The sequence below is a fragment of the Glycine soja genome, chromosome 10 (genome assembly GCF_004193775.1).
Source record: "Glycine soja cultivar W05 chromosome 10, ASM419377v2, whole genome shotgun sequence".
NCBI classification, from domain to species: Eukaryota; Viridiplantae; Streptophyta; class Magnoliopsida; order Fabales; family Fabaceae; genus Glycine; species Glycine soja.
The window spans coordinates 5,261,496-5,284,222 of NC_041011.1; the positions used below are offsets into that span (position 1 = coordinate 5,261,496).

Sequence of the window (22,727 nt, forward strand, 5' to 3'; positions counted from 1 at the left end):
ACTACATTCAGGTAATCCTGCTAATGTTTCTGTAATGCAGGCAGAAGGTTGTGCTGTGTGCGGAGGAGGAGCTCATGAGTCAGGCACCTGCATGACTCAAGGGGGAAGCATCAAAAGAGGTCAATTATATTATCAATTGAAACCACCAAGGGTATAATCAAGGAGGCAATGCAAGCTATCATCCAGGAGGCAATGTAGGTTTTCATCAAGGAGGAAATTTCTCCCAGAACCAAGGTCATGCTTGGAGGTTCCACCTAGGTAATAACTTCAATAAAGACCAAAAGGGTCCATCCAATCACCCCCTTAACCAGGGTCCGAATCTATACGATAGAACCACCAATCGAGAGGACACTCTGGCTCAGTTTATGCAAATTTCTATTTCAAATCACAAGAGTACTGAGTCGGCTATAAAGAATCTGGAGGTTCAAGTGGGCCAACTTGCTAAGCAGTTAGCTGAGAAACCCAATGGACAGTTTGTAGCCAATACGGAGAAAAATCCTAAGGAAGAGTGCAAGGTGATCTTCACCAAGAGCAAGGTAAAAGAAAGTCTGGAAAGGAATAAGAATGTAGAGGGAGAAGGAAAGGAAGTGGAAAAAGATGAGGAAGATGATGAGAGACAAATAAAAGAGACTGAGAAAAGAATATTAGAAGAAAAGAAAAAAAAATACCAATGAAGATAGTGATGAGGTCCTGAACTCAAAGACCAAGAGCCAATTAGCCATAGAGGGCAAGAAGGAAGTACCAACTGTACCTGCAAGGATATTCCTTATCCTTTGACTCCTTCGAGAAAAGACAAAGACATGTATTTTGCTCACTTTCTTGATATTGTCAGGAAGCTAAAAATCACCATCCCCTTTGGTAAAGTGTTACAGCAGATGTCGATGTACGCAAATTCATGAAAGATCTCTTAACTAAGGAGAGAAAGTACATTGATAACAAGAACATTGAGGTGAAAAGAAACTGCAGCGCGGTGATCCAATGTATCATGCCCCAAAAATTTAAAGATCCTAGGATTGTGACTATCCCATGCTCCATAGGATCAACTTTAGTGGGTAAAGCTCTCATCGACTTGGGGGCAAGTATCAACTTAATGTCTCTCTCCACGTGCAGAAGATTGGGAAATTTCAAGGTGATCCCTTCTAAAATGACACTATAGCTTGCAGACCGCTCAACCACGCGACCCTATGGTGTGGTTAAGGATGTCTTAGTTAAGGTAGAGCAGTTGACCTTCTTAGTGGACTTTGTTATAATGGACATCGAGGAGGACGTCGAAACTCCCCTAATTATGGGTCGACCTTTCATGCTCACTGCTAACTGTGTGGGGGACATGGGAAAAGGCCATCTGGAGATGAGTGTGAAGGACCAAAAGGTTTCTTTCAACCTATTTGACTCAGCAACACCCACCATCATAGAGCTCTATGACCTATGAGGGTCCTTTGCGTCAAGCCAGTGATGTTAAAGAAGTGCTTATTGGGAGGCAATCTAGAATTTCTAACCTTTAATTTTCTTTTCTATTGTTTAACTTATGTTGTTAGATATATAGTTGCATAATTGGTGTGATATTTTTGTGATCTTGTGCTTGCTGGCTTATACCCTGATTGTTTGAACTCCCTGGATTAATACATGTTATATCGATAATGTGATCAAGTTCAAATTCAAATTGCTAGTAGGGTGGTTGTTGTTGAAATAGGCTATGATTCAATTCTAATGTTGCGCGCTAAGCGCGCAAAGACAATTTTGGCCTATACGATAAGTCGAAAGCACGCATCTTTTCATCATTCTCCTATTTCTTAATCATCCAACCAACCTTATATCTTCATAGTAGTATATTTTTAGTTTTTATTAAACACATGTTTTTTAGTTCTAAAGAGGAACTAAAATTACATTATTTTTTAATATAAATATAGAGACGATAAAATTATTAATTTTTTGTAGAAACTAAAATTAAATTTTAAAAATTACTGTAACATGATAAAAGTCAATTGGTTTAATTATTAATTTCATCTCTATATTTATTCATACTTTGTAAAATGAAAGATTTTTACGTAACATAATGCGGTCAATTGAGTTAGAGGAAGCAACAATCTAAAAAACGACACTTGAGCCTTGAGAATTCAGCTAACGGCAAAGGACGCAAATCTAGAGGACACCCGTATATGTACCAAGATAAAATAATTAAGCAAAACCTAAATAATAATAAATAAATAAAAACTTAATTTTTTCGGAAGTCAAATTTGAGGATCTCATAACTTATTGGGTCAAAGATTATCTTACTCATAATACGTGATTATTGTTAATATAAAAAAATAAATTTTACATGCGATAAAAATTAAACATATATTTTCTGTTAAATCCATCTTATTATTACTCTCATATAAACACAGCAAGATTTTACATTACTAGTGTGTCAACTTTTTCCTTTAAACCAAACTTATTTAATTTACCCTTACTCTCTTAGTAATATTATATCCCTCTTATTTCAATGTCACGGTCAACTCCTAACAAAACAGAGGGGGCATAGTGATATTTACAAGTCATGAAGCCCGGCAATCCTTTCCTCACTATCGTGATTTTGATCTTATGATTTAAGATTTTGACCAATGACCTGTCCAAATAATGTCATCAATAATGAATGCAATTTATGTATGGCAAGACCCACGAGCAAGCGTGCAAGGTTCCCACACGGTCAAGAAATTTCGTGGATGTTTCTTCATCATCTCAATATAAATAGCCAATCTCTACCCATAGATACTCAACCTCAAGTTTTCAACTTCACTATCACAATCGAAGAAATTTGCATTATTCAGTAATGGATTTCAAGATGCTTAGGTCTTTTGTTGAGAAGATTGAAAAGGGTCTATCACTAATTGCTCCCAAAAAGCCAGGACTCAACTACTTCAATGAAAATCAAGTGGAAACTACAACGAATGTTGTGCCCGAAGATGTTGTTAGTAAAGGGTATTTTGCTGTTGTTGCAATAAAAGATGGAGAAATCAAAAGGTTTGTTGTTGAGTTAGACTACTTGGCTAATCCAGCATTCTTGGGTTTGTTGGATCAAGCTGGAGAAGAGTATGGCTTCAAACAGCAGGGAACTCTAGCAGTCCCTTGTCGGCCTCAAGAATTACAGAAGATCTTAGATGGCTGGAGAGTCATACCGGACAACAGCAAAGGTGCAGGAAGGGCTATTTATTTTCCTAAGTTCCTATGATCCATATATATAAGAGGTTTTAATTTCTGCACTAAAGTTTTTTTTTTCTTCTTTGGGTTGAAGACGTGTACTTTTTTTATATAATGATCATGTTTTAACTTATGACCTAATGTATATTACTTGATTTCTGATATCATTAAGCTGATCCTCGTGGTTATTTTGAAGACGTGTATGTAGATATTATGTAAAATCTATGTTTTCTAATTTATATAACTTAGTGGGTTATTTTTAAGTAGTTTAATTAAGTGGATATGCTAAGGGACCAAAGCAATGTAATAAGGGCTTAATAAGTAGATTACTTTATGAGTTTAATGGTTATGTCAGGTTGCTGTAAAAAAATTACATTATTAATTAATCAAAAATTTTAATCAGTATAACTTTTATAATAATTATTATAAAGATTAATAAATTACTATAAATAACATTTTGTGAATAAATGGTTGCTTAACTCTAACTTTATTAGCTTACTTTGGCATAATAAAAATCATGTTGATGTCAATAAATAAGTAACTCAAGATTCTCAATATATCAATCATATAATTTTTTTTTTTTCTTCTTGTCTGGAGACTTATGAAGGTTCCATTAAGGGGAAAAAAAAAAAAACTTAAGTCAACTAAGAACCATAAAATTTCGAGCTCTCTTGTTCATGATTTTGGCTTCTACAAAGTCTTTAGCATCACCAAGTTGAATAATTGGTGGAGATTAGGGTGGGAAACCAAGGGCAGACCTATGTTATGGGGAGGGGACCAGGCCTTGGCTCTCCTGATTTTTTTTTCCAATTAAAAAAATAATATATTATTATTTATTTATTATAAAAAAATCTAAGTTTTATTTAATAAAAATTCGGATTTTTTTAATACTTACATACCTTCATTTCAGTTAAATCCTTTTGGAAGTAAAAAAAATCTAATTTGAAACTGAATATTATATTTTTATTAAATTTTTATTATACAATTAGTTTTTATCTCTTAACTTTTTTTAGATTGTAAAATTAATAGTAATCTTATTTTTTAAGAAATCTTATCTCAACATTATATTTTATCAACTTTTAGTTATTATATATTCATTTTTATCTCCTAACTTTTTTTAATTATAAAATCAATAATGATTTTATCTTTTTAAACAAATACTAAATATTATATTTCATTAAATTTTAATTATTATATAATTAGTCTTTTACTAATATCTAATTGTTAAACTCTATTTCTTGTTTGTTATAATTTTCAAATTATTGAAATAGACAGTTAGATTTCATCTTAAAACCAACTGCATTAAGAGAAGTTGTTCAACAGATATATAAACGTTGTAGTCTAAGGATTGAGGCAGCGGATGTGGGACTTAGGTATTTCCTAATAAAGACAATAGTCATTGTAGTAATGAGCAACTAGCTTAGAACATTGGCAAGAGACAAATCAACATCACACAAAAGAAAGGAATTTTCAAATATGATATTTATTGTTTTAATAACAAATACCAGCCAGACCAAAAACTTCAACAACGGTTACAAAGAGGGTAAAAGGGAAAAAAAGGAAAAGGAAACAATAAAAAAATAAATAAATTAGACCGTTAAAATTTAAAGCATTATATCTAATCATGTTTAAAGACTCTTCGATGGTGGGAGACATGCTCCCACGTCTTAACCTCCACCCTTCAACAATAATAGCTACAAATCCGAATACTTGTTCTAATTCTTTAATGATTAAGTGTGTTGTAGATCTAAGATTTTTGGTTAATTGTGATAAAATATATAATTAAGTATCTTGTAGACCTAATACTTTGGTATATTGTTATAGTATATATTAAAATTGGGACAGAATTCCATGAGATCGAGCAAGACTTATACAGAATCTTATCCGTTAAGTTTAAATCATTCTTATTAAAAATAAAAATGTTCAAGTAAGCCACGTGACATTTTTTCCCCTGCCCATTCAAGATTTCTAAACTCTTTTCTCCTTAGATCCATGATGTCCAATAAAACTAATTGCCCGAAGTCAATAAAAGGTTCCTTCGTTGGCAAGTTTTAATTAAATGGAATTATGCTACTCCTAATCCGTTGGAAAATTGAAGTCAACACTGAAAAAAGAAAATTCTTGCTGATTGAATAATTGGAGCCAATTGTCCTTTTGCTAATTTGATTCCAAAACAATACTGCACCAAAGTCGATGCTTCTGGGAATGCAACCCTTTTTGGATAACCAAGTTTGTCATCTAGGTCGATAACAATAGAACCAGATCTTGCAATCAACGTGGAATTTTACAGCAGATACCCCGTGTTCCACACGACGAAAATTCATGCAATTCAGCAGATAACCCCAGTCTCGATCCACTGGTTCAAACAACCGGAGAGTCTTCGATCCGCTACGAGACAAGCAAGGTCTCAAACAATGCTAAAATTAACCTAATGACCTGCACAAATAAATTAATTAGGTAGAAAGTAATTAAGTAAAAAAAGTGAGATGATGAATTTTAATAATTTTAAAAATAATTTTGGAAAAGTTATACAAATTGTCAACTTTGTTAAAAGATGTAAACTAGTTTTAAAAAAAAAAAAAAAACTTATATTTAAGGACGGAGAAGGTAGCAAATATTCTTGATTCAATGATGGTTTTGATTTCTACCATTTCGACCATTGAAACTAAGCAAAGGGATCATTCCATTTAACAGTACTTAAGATAGTATAAAAAAGCCAAGACAACAAAAGGAAAATAAATCATTTTGCAAACTTTAATCAGAATAGTTCATCTAATTCATTGTGCCGACACCGCCTACAAATTAACTCCATGTACTGATTTCGAGTACACACGGTTGTTGTCCACGCGAGTCCAAAGCCAGAAGGATGAAAAAGACCTTCAAAACATTGCAATAAGTCGCATGTTTCTGCACCAATTAACAAGCAAATTACGGATGTTTTTTTTTTTCTAATTTATAGCTGCTTGTCCGTATAATGTCCCATATATATTGATATTTTAATTTTACAATAGTGGCACTGCAAGCTCATCTAAACAAGCTTTCAAGATCACTAAATCACACTACAGTGATCTCAGCAACAAAAGATATCAATTCGTTAGAATACAATTAATTATTTTTGGGCAAGACACGTGATGGTTTTAGTCTTTGTTCAATTCCGAGGAGATCACCAGGGCTCAGCTGCTTGATGGAAGATTTAATTTGTTGGAAATTAAATGTGAGTGATAAAGGTTTGATTGGAACTGCATTGCACACCCACGTATTAAGATGCCATGATGAGATGAAAGCTACCATGTGTATATCATTTGAACGTACGTTTTTCTTCTTCCTGTAAATGTGATTCCAAACACGCAGAAAGTCTCATGTTCCTTAAAAATGGTGATAATGGCATTTTTACAACATTAGTGCAATTTTTTTTTCAAAAACACTAAATTAGTGCTATTTTGAAAAGAAAAAAATTACCAAATAAGAAAAAATTATACATGAAAAGAACCATATAATTAACATTTGTATGTCATATTTCCAATGTATGAGTTATCAAATTTTATTTTTAACTCACTCACAAATACCACTTGCCATTTTTTCATTTAATAAAAAGTTGTATAAATAAAAAATATGGTTTGATAATTTTTTTAAAAACGTATTAGGTCACCGTATCCATGTAAAGTACATGATAAAAATGTTAATAGCACATTCTTTAATACATATTTTAGACATATTTTTTTATTGATTAAAATTTATTAAAAATTATAAAATATTGTGAATCTCATCTCATTTAATCAATCAGTCATAATTCTGTATTTTTAAATAAATTTTTAATTTCAGTAAAAAATATTTAATTAATAAAAAGAAAGTGTCCTACTAATAAATCATTATTTCACCAAGTAGATCTAATTCAATGAATTGAACAAGATGTGTAAATGTTATAAATCTATGATACTTTATTCAATTCATAAAAATAAAAAAATTATTATTACCTCTAAACTCACATATAAATAAAAATATGTAATTTAATATTAATTTTAAGAAAGTTATTTAACATCGTTTAATTTTATAAATCTTAAGTAAAAATGAATTTATTTTTAAAATATCTTTCATTAAAATTTGTTATCATAAATTAAAAATATTTTAAAAATAATATCATTAAATAAAATAAAATTAATTAAATTTATTTATATTGAAGTTAAAATATAAGATACTTTTCTTATATATCAACCTAGAGGAAATAATAAGAAAGGTTAGAATATCTACCATTTAAATATTTGTGATTACGAATTCTTATCTTTTTTTTTACCTAAATTACTATTTTTAAAGTGTTCCTTCTATTTATCCTCTAGCCACATCCTTTACCAAGCAATAATTATATATCTCACCTATAAAATATTGCATTTAGAGACTCTGCACTCTACACTTGATTTGGAAAATTTGTTCCATCAAATCGATCAAAGTCTTGATTGATAGATAAATTATATGTTTGGATTAAAGATAAAAAAAATACTAATAATAAAATATTTTTTTCATTTAATTGAAAATTTTAATTTTTAAAAATAAAATTTAAAAAAAAATATTTTTCCATTTTTCTTTGATTAAAATTTCATTTTTTTTATATAATCTCCCATTGTTCATACACGTTTCAAACACATCAAAAGATACGAATCCATAATCACAAGAATCAATTTAAAAATAGCCATTTAGGCCAAAAAACCAGGCTGTTAAAACTAATTAGAAACCTTCACAGTTCAATGGAAAATCAAATTGTTGAATTTTATAGGACAGCCATAAATATTATACAATAAAACATGGGGACAACAGAATCTTAGCTCTACCTCAACGATAAAGGCTGCTTAGCGCGTATGAAAAAGAAGAAATTGATCACATGGCAAAATCAATACATTGTGTGGCTGCACCCACTTGCCACTTGTTTAATGGCTTCTGATGACCACCTAGAAATAATCAAGATTTTTCGTTTTTCTGCATTTAATTCCTCAGTATATATATAGTCAAACTCAGCATATAGAGGCCACAAGCACAAATTTAGAACCTTCCAAATTTTACTAATTCACCATATCCTATCAAGAAGATGCTTAGGTCGTTTGTTGGGAAGATAGAAAAGGGTGTTTCACTACTCTTTGTTCACAGAAGACCACCATTGAATCACTTCAATGAAGCCACAAGAGTGGTGCCAGATGATGTTAGGGAAGGATATTTTGCTGTTCTTGCAATAAAGGGTGAAGAATCCAAAAGGTTCATTGTTGGCTTACATTACTTGAATGATCCTGCTTTCTTAGGATTATTGGATCAAGCTGAGGAAGAGTTTGGTTTCGGGCAAAAGGGAGCTCTTGCAATCCCATGTCAGCCTCAAGAACTACAGAAGATTCTAGATGGTCGAAGAGTGTAAAGCAGAGAAGCACCAAAGGTGTTGGAAAGGATGTGATATTATTGAAATACTATTGATTTGATGTTGCTAACTTCCTATATATGACATACAAGTATGTAGGAAGTTTTTATTTCTAGTTATCGTTGAATGATCAAGCAGCCTTTCGCTACTCTGCATGAAGATGTGTATGTAGTTATAAAAAAAAAATGTGTATGTAGATTATTAATTCATTTTATATATTCTCTAGGTCAATTGATTTTAATACTTCTTGCAATTAATAAAAGTTAAGCATCATCGATCGCATAAAAAAATTCATTGGTTCATTATGCAATCTCGACGTCTCGGAATGAAAATGGGTGCAACTTGTTTGAAATTCTCTCAATATATGTAGATTCCTGAGCAGAACTGCAGAAGTATTATTCTCCGTTAGAAACTGAGCATGAGAGATAACTTTGAAGAATGTGAGGGGAAATTATGTAGTGAGAAAAAATTTCACTATAGAAAAAATATTTCTATATTAATTTTTAATAAAACATTTTCTATTATTTAGTTTGCCTATTAAAAAATTTAATTGAAATGTCTTTATTTTCACATATTTTTTTGTTATTTATAAACATTTATATAAAAATAATGAAAATAAAAATTTGTTTTCATTTTTTCTATACAAGTTTTAAAAAGGTAAAATAAAATAAAAAAATATTTTTATGAGTAAAAACAAAACACTTTTCAAACCACAAACAACCTCGGAATGTTTATTTTTACTGCAGCAATCCCTAAATGTTAAAAGTTTGAAAAATTAATGTAATTTGTAGTATCAATAAATTACCAAAATTTGTCAAACAATTGAATGGAAGAGTACTACAATTAATTAATAATCTTGAATTCAAATTAGTTGAAATTCGGGAATAAAAATGGCAGTGGAGTCGACGAGTATTATTGAAATTTAAACTAAAGAAAAGGAGGGGAAAACCCTTCTATTATCCTCACTTTTTGTCTTTGATGACTCGGTATTGACCTTCTACTTCTAGTTCTATTTATATTATATGTGAAAATCTTAAATAAGCAGATCATAGTTATTTGATCCTTCTGATAGCTAATCAAGATATATTATGTAAGATGTAGACACTTCATTCTGTAAGAACTGCTGCCGATAACTCTCTAAGGTGGCAACGAATTCTGTCTAAGAGTGTTGTGGTTTTCCATTAATTAATTCAATTCAGTGGGAGCTCTAGAGAAAATGAAAAAGTGATTTCAAGCAAGTGATCACGTGGCATAGTGTTAAGATCGTAAAGAGAGCTAAAAAGATATTCACTGAAGCAAATGCTAAAGAACCTGCTGACAATTCTGATTCAAGAGCTTATTCACCTGTTTATAGACTTCACTATCTTAATTAATTAGCTTTGTTTTCAACAAGTTTTTTTTTCTTATCTTGGACTGTTCTGTAACATGTTTAGACATGTATTATTTTAAAAACCTGATGACTTTGTGTGTTTTGGACAGGTAACATGCATTGTTACATCTGTGGATCACACATATGCTTATAAACTTATTGGAATGATCATCTATGCATGCAATCATGCACTATTGCACTCACAGGCTTGTTCCCAGGCCCCTACTCCCGTTACGCATAATGAAAGCGTTTTGCTATAGAGTGTAGACCCCATTGACTATTTGACATTGCATTGCATACGTCGAAGATAATGATAAATAAAAATAACACATGTAATCTACACCACCGTCACACAATATTCACACTAAACTCCAAGCAGAATAGAGAGGTAAACGTTTTGATTCTTACAAGTCATGAACCATATCACGCGGCAATTTCATTGGTCTTATCCTCATATATGGTTGAACATTTTATCAAATGACCAGTCGAATAATGGCATTATAGAATTCAATTTGCAAGACTCGTACTATAGTCTATAGAGTCAACAAATTTCTTGTTTGTTTCTGCACGATATCTCTGTATCGATAGCCAAACTCTGCATATAGATAGCCCAAAGCTGAAACATAAGCTCTCAAGTTCACTAATTCACTGTCATCTTATATCAAGATACATACATAACTATATATTAGGTTTTCATAACTTTTTTAAAGGCTTGCATGGATACTTCGTGGATATATATGTGTGTGTGTGTGTATAATTGTACGGTTACACCCAACACTTCTTGCCACAGCCTACGGATTAAAATTCATCTATTTGTCGTCCCCATATATCCTTTATGAAGCAAGAAATAAAAACCCCACCTAATAAATATTGCAATCAGAAACTTCGCGCGCACCTGGTTTTGGTTTAGAAGATTTGTTTCGTCAACATTCTAATCAATCAAAACCTTGCAGCCCCCCGGCTTAACTATCACTTCAACTGAAAACCACTCTGTTGCATTTTATTGGAAAACCATATATATTATACGGTAACAGAAAGACATAGGGACAAAAAAATATTTGCTCATTTTGAGAAGGAAGAAATTGACCTGTGGCTACATGTACACTTGCCACTTGCTGTTAGTGGCTCCTCCTCACCAATAATAATCAAGATATTTTATGTGTTTCAGCATGTTCTCAGTATATATAAATAGCCAAACCGAGCACATAGAGTTCCCAAAAGCTCAAAATTCAAAAGCTTTCAAGTTCACCAACTCACCCTATATATCAAGAATAAAAAAAATAATTAGCACTGAGTTAAAGATGCTTAGGTCTTTTGTTGGGAAGATAGAAAAGGGTGTTTCACACTTTGTACACAGAAGGCCTCCACTGAACTACTTGAGTGAAGCCACAACAAGTGTGGTGCCAGATGATGTTAGGGAAGGATATTTTGCTGTACTTGCAATAAAGGGTGGAGAATCCAAAAGGTTCGTTGTTGGATTGCATTACTTGAATGATCCTGCTTTCATGGTACTGTTGGATCAAGCTCAGGAAGAGTTTGGTTTCAGGCAAAAGGGAGCTCTTGCAATCCCTTGTCAGCCTCAAGAATTACAGAAGATTCTAGATGGCTGGAAAGCATAGAGAAGAGAAGCACCAAAGGTGTTAGAAAGGATGTGATTGAAATACTATTGATCGATGTTCCTAACTTCCTATATATGTATGACATACATGTATGTAGGAGGTTTTAATTACTAGTTATCTCGTTTATATATTATGCCTTTTGCTACCGATTGAAGATGTGTGTATGTAGATGATATATTATATTCTCTAGGTCAATTAATTTTCATCACTTTCCAATTAATAAAAGTTAAGGATTATCGATCATGTCAATTATTTGTTTGGTTCATCATGCCATCTGTGGATGAAATTGGGTACAACTTGTTTGAAATTTCTCTCAATCCAGACCCTCCGTAGATACACTAGCAGAAGTATTCAGCATGTAATTGTAAACTTCACAAGCATGTTAGTTCATATATATAATACTAGAAAGAGATCCTATCAGTAAAAAAAAAAAACAAAACAAAACAAAACAAATTCAGAACATCCCATGTACAAAGGGAGTTATAAGACATGTGGTATGTACGGATCAGGGTCGGAACAGATTTATCTTTGTCGTTTCTACGCGATCTGAAATTTTGATCGAATTATTTATTTGATTTGAATTCGACTGAATTAAGAGTTGAAATATACTTAAAGGTGGTTGATAAGTGTAATGATACGCTTAATGTTAAGACTCTTAACATGTGCATATATGTACATGTTAACTAAACCCTTCTCTTATATACATAAGGTGGTTGATACAACTTTTGCACCAATCATTTTGTAACTCATTTTTATTTGGGTAAGTTAGTGAACCGGTAATTAATTCAATTCAGAGGAAACTCTAGAGAAAATGGAAAATAGATTCCAAGCAAAATTCTGCCCTATAGCATAGTAGTGTTGAGAAAAGAGAGCTTAAAATATTCCCTGAACGAAATGTTGAAGAACCTGCTGACAATAGCTCTGATAATGAAGAGCTAGCTAATTCACTTTCATGTTTCTTGACTATTAAAAAAAAAATAAAACAAAAGTGGTGCAACACCATCCCATGTTTCTTCACCATATATAGCGTTGTTTTTAATAAGGTTCCTTATTTAATTTTTCATGTTTTTGTCCCTGTCTGTTATGGAACAATGTATAGACTTAAATGTATGATTTCATTTTAAGAACCTGATGCATTGTGTTTTGGACTGGTATGAGCCTATTGGACTGATCTATGCATGCAATCATGCGGTACTAGTATTGTAGTCACAAACTTGTCTCCAGGCCCCTACTCCACTTGCTGTAGACCTAGACCCCATTGACAATTGCAACTTGCAGATATTAATAATAATTATATAATAACACATGTAAACTAACTAATGCCACACTAAACTCCAAGCAGATACGTTTTGATTCTTACAAGTGATGAAGCATATCACGCGGCAATCCTTTCCCTATTGCGAATTTGATTGATCTTATCCGCATATGCGGTTGAATATCTTGACGAATGACCTGTCAAATAATGCCATTAATCAATGCAATTGGCAAAACTCGCTGTTGAGTCAAGAAATTTCTTGTTTGTTTCTGCATGATCAATATAGATAGTCCACATTGAAAACTCAAAAGCTCTCAAGTTCACTAATTCACTATCATCTTGTATCAAAAAGTAATTACTATACCATACATGCAGTCACAGAAGTGAATATATGCTTAGGCCTTTTGGGTTGAAATGTCAATTATAAATTTCTAAATGAAATATAGTAAAAAAAGATTTATTGAAATCGTTAAATAGTTGAGGATTTTATATATATAATATAAATATGATCGACACCATTAACAATTCTGCACTATTGCTGTCTCCTACTTGTTCGAGCTGGGAGCTCCTACTCCCGTTAGTCCGTTACACATGATAAAAGTGTTTTGTTTAGAAACAGTTGCACCTCATACTTCCTGCCAAAATCCATTTATTTGTCCCCCCAGACACCCTCTACGAAGCAAGAAATAAAATCCTACCTACGCCAAATTTACTCATTAATTTACAGCATTTATTTTACAAATAAACAGTGTTCTTTAAGCGCTATCTCTGATGACGATATATATTGATATACAGCGCTTACAAGAAACCACATATATTTGAAACTAATATACAACGCTTAACCCAATAAACGCTTTAGTGTATATATAGCATTTTTTTGCAGTGTATATGGAACAGGACTGCACTTTACAGTGTATATAACAAACATATATTGCAATCAGAAACTGCGCACTTGGTTTTTAGAAGATTTGTTCCGTGATAACTCAAATCAATTAAAATCTTGCATTGAAGGACAGAAGACTCCATATTTCACAAAAAAAATAATTAAGGAAAAAAATAACTTCTTTTAGGCAATTAAAAACTTTCACTTCAACCAAAAATCAAATAGTTGGATTTTATTAGAAAAGAAATTTTTTTATAGACACCCCATATGTTATCTTACATCCAGAGAGAGAGAAAGAAAAAAAATATAGATATAATAAGTTACGGGTGTTGATGATATGTTTATAAAAAAAATATTCATGTATTATTATTGTATTAAAAATTATATATATATATATATATATATATATATATATATATATATATATATATATATATATATATATAAGTTATACGCACAACAAAATCTTGGCTCGCCCACAAGGGCCACTACAATAAAAATTTCTTAACGCGTTTGAGAAGGAAGAAATTGACCTATCAAATATTAAGGCCAATAAATACACTGTTTGGCTACACTAGGTACACTTGCTGCCACTCGTTAGTGGCTCTGCACCAATAATCAAGATTTTTTATCTGTTTAAGCGTGTTCTCGAGATATATATAAATAGCCAACCTCACCATATTTATAGAAGCATCAAGCTCAAAATCCGTAAGCTTTCAAGTTCACTAACTCACTATATCTTATATCAAGAAGTAAAAAAAAAAAAAAAAAAAGCATTCAGAGTTGAAGATGATGCTAATTAGGTCTTTTGTTGGGAAGATAGAAAAGGGTGTTTCACACTTTGTTCACAGAAGGCCCCCATTGAATGATCACTTCAACGAAGCCACAAGTGTGCTGCCAGATGATGTTATGGAAGGATATTTTGCTGTACTTGCAATAAAGGATGGAGAATCCAAAAGGTTCATTGTTGGCTTACATTACTTGAACGATCCTGCTTTCATTGAATTGCTAGATCAAGCTCAGGAGGAGTTTGGTTTCAGACAACAAGGAACTCTTATTGTTCCTTGTCAGCCACAAGAATTACAAAAGATTTTAGATGGTCGGAGTTGGAGAGCATAGAGCAGAAAAATACCAAACCTAAGGTGCGGGAAAGGATGTGATTGAAATACTATTGATGTTCTTAACTTCCTATATATGACAAACAAGTATATACAGGAAGTTTTAATGTCCAGTTATCGTTGATATATTAAGCCTTTGGCTACCACTTGAAGATGTGTGTATGTAGATGATTTATTAATATATTCTTTAGGTCAATTGATTTTCATTATTGCTATTCCATGCTCCCCATACTAGAATAAATATCTGACGGGATAAAATCTCAATCAAGATGACAGATTTATTTTATGTTCTGTACTTTCAATAGGATCCATTAAAATAAATCGCATAATAATAAAAGTTTAATTTTATCGATCGCGTGAAAATTTTATTTTTAATTCATGCATGCCATCTGGAATTAAATGAAATATTTGGGTGCAACTAATTTGAAATTTATAACTCTATAGGACCTCATCCGTAGCACCATTGTTCTCTGCAGAGCAGAAGTATTATTCTCCGTGGAATTGTAAATTTTAAAAGTTTGAAAAAGAATGTAATTTTCAGTATCAATAAATTATTGCAATCATATGCTCAAAGTCTAGGAGGGAAAATTTTGTTGTCCACAAACAATGATTGTATATAGTTTTAGCATAAATAAATGGTCATTCATATACTGACAATATATTGTATACATTGTTATTCAATTAAAAATTATCGATAATATAATTTTTACACAAAAATTAATAAATTTATTATATATAATTACATAATAGATTGTAATTAAATAATAATATAAAATTATTTTAACATGTCAACATTTATTTTGAAACCCTAAGGAAATTGTTGATGATAAGTCAAAGGAAAGTGAGGATGACGTCATGTTCCTTATGTCCTAAGTAATATAAGTGCTATAATAGATGGGACAAAAGATGACGATCCCACAAGGATGAGTTAACCTTTAATGTATAACTTAATTTTTCTATTTATAATGTATAAATTGTAACAACAAAAAATATTACAAACCTTGAACTTGTATAGTTAATGATTAGGCCAATTAAGTTACTATTGCACATAAGTGTACAATTGACCTAAGCTAAATGTACCTGATTAGAGGCATATCGTAGCTTCAACTCATTTATATCATTAAAAATTATATTTGAACACCTAAAATGCTAGTTGCCATATGAAAGAGATAAAATAAAGAAAAATACTAATGATAGATGATATGGCGTGATAAAAAAAATACAGACAAATAAGTGCTAATTAAGTGTTTAGAAAATATGGTGGTTAAAAAATCATTGCTCTTGTTTTAGAAGAATATGATCCACTTTTTGCGCCTTTGACGACCCAGTATTATTGACACCTCTTCAGCTTTAAATTTTAGTTCTATATTCCAAAAGTTCTTATAAAAGCAAAGCATAGACCATAGAAATTTGATCCTTCTGATAGTCAAGATATTATATAGACACTTCATTCTGTAAGCAGAACTCAGCTTCCGAAATCCGAATCCAATGCCTCCAAGGTGGCAACGAATTCTGTGTAAGGCTGTTGTAATTGGGGAAGAAAAGATAATAAAAGAGATCATTTTTTTAACTAATAAAAGAGATCGAATTAGTTTTCAAGAATAAAACACAAATGAAATAAATAAATTAATGAGTGTAATTAATAATACTCTTTAACATGTGTATGCATGCACATGTTAGTTAAACCCTTCTCTTATATACTTAAAGGTGGTTTATACAACTCTTTGAACCAATCATGCATCTCGTAAGTTATTTAATCTCATTTTTATTGAGGTAAGTTAGTGCATGAACCCTTAAATAATTCAATTCAAAGGGAACCCTGGAGAAAATAGAGAAAATAGAGAAAATGAAAAGAGATTCCAAGTAAATGCCATTTGTGGCATATATAGTAGTGTTGAGAATAGAGAGCTGAAAATATATATTCCCTGAAGCAAATGAAGAAACTGCTGACAATAGCTCTGATTGAAGAGCTAATTCCCTTGTTTCTTGACTTCACCACTACTGCAGCATTGTTTCTAACAAGCTTCCTATTTTTAATTTTTCATATTTTTGTCCCTATCTGTTATGTAACAACGTATAGAATTATATGTAAATGGTTTTATTTTACGAACCCGGTGCATTGTGTTTTGGACTGGTATGAACCTATAAATTAATTGGATTGATCATCTATGCATGCAATCATGCACTATTGCAGTCACAGACTTGTCCCCAGGCCCCTACTCCCCTTGGCACTTACGCATTAATCAAAGTTTTTTGCTGTAGACCAAGACCCCATTGACAATTTCATATTTTGCAGATAATATTAATGATAATTTTATAATAACACGTGTAAACCAATGTCACACTAAACTCCAAGCAGAATAGAGAGGTATACGTTTTGATTCTTAAAAGTGATATGAAGCATATCACGCGGCAATGATCCTTTTCCTATTGCGAATTTGATTGATCTTATCCGCATATATTGTTGAATATATTTTGACGAATGACCTGTTAAATAATGGCATTAAATATATTGCAATGTATGGCTAGACTCACTATAGATCGAATCAAGAAATTTCTAGCTTGTTTCTGCATGTGCATGATCACAGTATAGATAACCCTAGTTGAAAATTCATAAGCTCTCAAGTTCACACTATCATCTTGTATCAATAAAACAATCATGCATACAGTCAGTCACAGAATTTAATATGCATGCTTAGGTATTTTGGGTTGGAATGTCAAAGAAAAATATTTGGTAAACATGTAATATGTTAATCAACACCTAGAGAAAGAATAAGAAAAGAAAAAAAAATACAAGTATGATAGGATTTATGAAAGGATAGAATAAGAGATAGAGAAAAATAAAAGGTATTAGTCGTGGGGTGTATAAAATAAAGAGTGGTTTGTTTATGACTAGTCAATCTTTAATATAAATTTCTAAATTAAATATATTAAAAAAGAATTATTAAAATCATTTAATTAATATTTGAGGTTTTTATATATAATAAATTGATAAGAAAAAAGTTGACAACTGTTGATATATATGTTTGTTGTGATCATCATTTTTAAAGAGGGAGATTCTAAAAAATGTATGAAGCAATAGTAGTTATTCAAACAAATTAGTAATTTTGAAGTCATTTACCATTACTATAATTAAATAAGATCTTGTAAAAAGAAAATAGGATAAATAGTCATTTTTGTCCCTAAATGTGTAATTTGCTGACAAATGCATACCTGAAAGATGAAAATATAAAATCTAATCCCTAAAAGTGTAAAAAATGTGACAAATATATTCGGCCGTTAACTTTCATTCATCACCGTTAATAAAATAGCTTACATGACACAAAGACGTATTTTTCATCTCCGAATTTGTCACTGAGATGATTGTCAACGTAATCATCTCTAATTGTCAACATATGAACATATTTGTTACAAGCTTTTTCGACAAACCCTTGCTTTCATGGTTATCTCTCCTTTTGTTCTTCCTTCTCAAGGATCACCACAAATCCAACCACCGACCACCACCGGCACCGCCAGTTGCGCCGCCACCAATCACTGCTCACGTCATTGCCAACCTCCACCACCATTTCCTCCAACTCTCAAACCTCACTTCTCTCCAAAGTTTCTTTCTCACACTTGGCCCTCAAACTAACTCACTTGTGTGTTGTAGGTGAAGAGGAGGAAAGGATGAAAACAAAGAAGAGAATACATATTTGTCATATAATATTTTATTGATTTTTTGTCTTTCTAGTCTTTGGGGATAGGAACAGGGTAAATAGTTACTTTTGTTCCTGAATATATAATTGGTTGACAAATATATCCTTGAAAGATGAAAATACAAAATTTAGTCCCCGAAAGTGTAAAAAGTGCAACAAATATATTCGGTCATTAGCTTTCTTTTGTCACCATTAATAAAATAGCCAAGATTTGAAGAAGTGAAATATGAGATATATTTATCTTTTATTTATAGTAGATTGTGAATAATTATTATAATTTAGAAAAATTTGTAATGATTGATACACTCTAACAATGTTTATTTTGGTAAAGTGGTACAATGTTTATTTCAATTAATTTTTATTGTGATAAAAAAACTATGGTTGATAATCAATATTATCATTATTATTATGTTTGTTTTAAATTATGTTTGACAATATATTTTTTTAAAGTGATTATTGTAATGTTATGCTTGTAATGATAAAAAATAGAAAAAATTTATCCTAAAATTATATTTTACCCTTAAATGAAATAAAATTTTAGATCTAACAAATTAGTCTAATAGAAACATACTGATATTTAGGTCCAATAAAAAATTATTAATATTTTCATCCAATAATTTTAACTTATTGACATTTTGATTCAATAGAGTGTACTGACATCTAAGTTCATAAGAAAGTATTGACATTTTTCTCTAATAAAAAATTATTGACATTTACTTTCAAAAATGATATCTTACTGAGATTTTCGTCCAATCTAGTCAGCATGATCACGCTGACAATCACTTCAGTGACAAATTCATTCATTTGTGTCATATAAATTATTTTATTAACAATGACGGACGAAAATTAATAATCAGGTATATTTGTCCTACTTTTTATACTTTTGGAACTAAATTTAGTATTTTCATCTTTTTAGAGATATATTTATCAGCAAATTATATATTTAAAAACAAAAGTGACTATTTAAATATATATATATATATATATATATATATATATATATATATATATATATAAAAGCCAAAGAAGGGTCATGCATATTGATCATTGCTGAAGAGGTCATATTTACCTAAGATATGTTAGAAAGATTCTTAATCATGAAATAAAATGCTATTATTTTTTTAACTTTTGAGTGATATAGACTCGGATTTATCGGGTGATATATATACTGCTCGATAAAGATTTGTAATCTCTATTTGAGATATATAATAATTATTTATTGAGGTATTTTGGTGATCACTTTGACAAACTGTGTTGAATCAGATTATTTATCCAAATAAACAGTTGCACCGGATACGTCCTACCAACACGGTTAAAATCTATTTATTTGTCCCCCCAGACACCCTCCAAGTCCAAGAAGTAAGAAATAAAATCCCACCTAACAAATATTTGTCAGAAACTGCGCACTTGGTTTAGAAGATTTGTTCCGTGAACATTCAAATCAACCAAAATCTTTCATTGAAGAAAGACACGAGACTTCATTTTCACAAAAAACTATTTTAAAAGAGAAAAAAAAATCGTTTAGGCAATCAAAAACTTTCACTTGGACTGAAAATTAAACCAAATCTGACCAATAAATCTGTCATTCAACTAACGTAAAATTGTTCCAACTTAATTAAAAAAAATGTTGGATTTAAATCTTGTTGCACTAAATATTTGGAGAAAACAAAATTATGCTTATAATAATTATATCCGGTTCAAATAGAATTTTATCATATGATATTTGTGGTAAAAAAAAAACAAATTGTTGGATTTTATGAGAAAACCATATATATATATATATATATATACACAGTAACAATAAGCCATAAGGACAACAAAATCTTGGCTCTCCTTAGCGCATTTGAGAAGGAAGAAATTAACCTTCCAAAAATATTGGCAATAAATACACTGTATGACTACACGTACACTTCCACTTGTTTGTAGCTCAGCACCAATAATCAAGATTTTTATGTGTTTCAGCGTGTTCTCAAGGTATATAAATAGCCAAACTCAGCATATAGAAATCCCAAGCTCAAAATTTAGAAGCTTACAAGTTCACTAACTCACTATATCCTATCAAGAAGAAGAAAAGTATAGCATTATTCAGAGTTGAAAATGATGCTTAGGTCTTTTGTTGGGAAGATTTCAAAAGGGTGTTTCACACATTGTACACAGAAATGTTAAAAAGAACAATGACATACAAGTTTTAGAAAGAATTTTCTTTTTCTTAATCTTCAAATTCAACTACTGCAGTTACAAAGTTACAAATATATAGACTATTGCAGTTATAATATATTTAAAACTATTCCACATAACTACTCCATATAACTACTTCACATAATTCCTAATTACAAGAAATTACCACTAACTTCTTAACTTCTATTAACTTCTATTCACATCAACATTCCCTCCCTTAAACTAAAAAGAAAAACAAACATTTAGTTTATAACTGACGCATCAACCATTCCCAGCATACTCCGTAATTTCAAGAATTATTCTAACTTGAGAGGTTTTGTCATTATATCTGCAACTTGTTCTTGAGAATTACAGTAACTCAACTCCACAATTTTGTCTCTGGTCAAATCTCTAAGAAAATGAAATCTTATATCAATATGTTTGCTTCTGCCATGAAAAACAGAATTCTTTGATAGTTGTATAGTAGAATTATTGTCACATTGAATCAAAGTACTATTTTCCTCCTTATGACCAAGTTTCTCTAAAACTCTTCTCAACCAAATACACTGACAGGCACAAAACGCAGCAGCTATGTACTCAGCCTCAGTAGTAGACAATGTCACTACAGGCTGTTTTTTAGAAGACCATGAAACTGCTCCAGAACCAAGTAAGAATGCAAAGCCAGAAGTGCACCTACGATCATCCAAATCACCAGCAAAATCACTGTCGGTGTAAGCCACCAAATTTGTGCAACCATCCTTTTTGTAGAAAATGCCAAGCTCAGTTGTACCTTTCAAATACCTTAATATTCTTTTTGCTGCAAACCAATGAGATTCAGTTGGGCAAGACATGAATCTACTAATAAGACTCACTTCATACATCAAATAAGGTCGAGTTGCAGTCAAGTACATCAGACTGCCAACTACCTGTTTGAACAAAGTTTCATCAACTTTGGTTCCTGCTTCATCCTTTGACAATTTCGTGCCTGGATTTATCCATTCCAAACCTTCCTAGAATTTCATGAGCATACTTTCTTTGACACACAAAAATCTCATCTAAACTTTGTATTACTTCAATCCCGAGAAAATATCTCATCCTCCCCAAATCAGTCATGTCAAATTCCAACATCATGGAATTCTTAAAATCATTATACATACTTTTATCATTTCCAGTATATATTAAATCATCAACATAAAGACTTACTATTAAAATTTTACCTACTTCCTTCGACTTTGTGAACAGTGTGTGTTCACATAAACACCTTTCAAAGTCTTCTCGAACAAAGTAAGCCTCTATCTTGCTATACCACGCCCTTGGTGCTTGCTTCAAGCCATACAATGCCTTTCTTAGCTTGTAAACTTTGCCTTCTTCACCTTTCTTCTCATATCCCAATGGTTGTTGCACAAATATTTCTTCATTGAGTTCACCGTGAAGAAATGCACTCTTTACATCTAGTTGAAAAACATCCCAATTGTTTTGTGCTGCCAAAGCAAGTATTAATCGAATGGTGTCAAGTCTAGCAACTGGAGCAAAAACTTCAGTATAATTAACTCCATATTGTTGTGCATACCCCTTCGCCACTAGCCTTGCCTTGTACTTGTCTACCTCTCCTTTCTCATTAAGTTTGGTTTTGAAAACCCATTTAACTCCAATTGGCTTCACCCCTTTCGGTAGAATAGTTAACTCCCAAGTCTTGTTCTTTTCTATTGACTCTATCTCTGCCATCATTGCATCCCTCCACTTCTTACTCTTGACAGCTTGTTCAAATGTAAGTGGGTCATCTTCAGTGAGCATTATCATAGCATTCAGACCATCTTCATCTGACAAACCTTCACCTGTTACATAGTCTATTGCCCAAGATGGTGGTCCTCTTACCCTTTCTTCATTCAAAATTGGTGAATCATTTTCAGTTGATTCACTAGAAGAAACACCAGTTTCACTTGAGTTTCTTGTATCAACATCACTGCCTTCTCCTTCAATGTTACCTTCTTCTTCATTGTTTTCTATTCATTCTTCCATGTTATTCTCATCACCATCATCATTCCACTTTAAAACATCT

General features: G+C 31.5%; 4 protein-coding genes across 4 annotated transcripts; all 4 read left to right on the forward strand.

Moving 5' to 3' along the window:
- The first annotated feature begins 2,728 nt into the window (after positions 1-2,728).
- LOC114370746 (auxin-responsive protein SAUR32-like) lies at positions 2,729-3,372 on the forward strand. The gene has a single exon (XM_028328143.1). The coding sequence runs from the start codon at positions 2,810-2,812 to the stop codon at positions 3,206-3,208; it is 399 nt and encodes a 132-aa protein (XP_028183944.1). The 5' UTR covers positions 2,729-2,809; the 3' UTR covers positions 3,209-3,372.
- Positions 3,373-8,254: 4,882 nt separating this feature from the next.
- On the forward strand, positions 8,255-8,572 carry LOC114370334 (auxin-induced protein X15-like). The gene has a single exon (XM_028327648.1). It carries the CDS (start codon positions 8,255-8,257, stop codon positions 8,570-8,572), a length of 318 nt encoding a protein of 105 aa, XP_028183449.1.
- A 2,670-nt stretch (positions 8,573-11,242) lies between these two features.
- Positions 11,243-11,560, forward strand: LOC114370338 (auxin-induced protein X15-like). The gene has a single exon (XM_028327651.1). It carries the CDS (start codon positions 11,243-11,245, stop codon positions 11,558-11,560), a length of 318 nt encoding a protein of 105 aa, XP_028183452.1.
- A 2,927-nt stretch (positions 11,561-14,487) lies between these two features.
- On the forward strand, positions 14,488-14,817 carry LOC114370339 (auxin-induced protein X15-like). The gene has a single exon (XM_028327652.1). It carries the CDS (start codon positions 14,488-14,490, stop codon positions 14,815-14,817), a length of 330 nt encoding a protein of 109 aa, XP_028183453.1.
- The last annotated feature ends 7,910 nt before the right edge of the window (positions 14,818-22,727 follow it).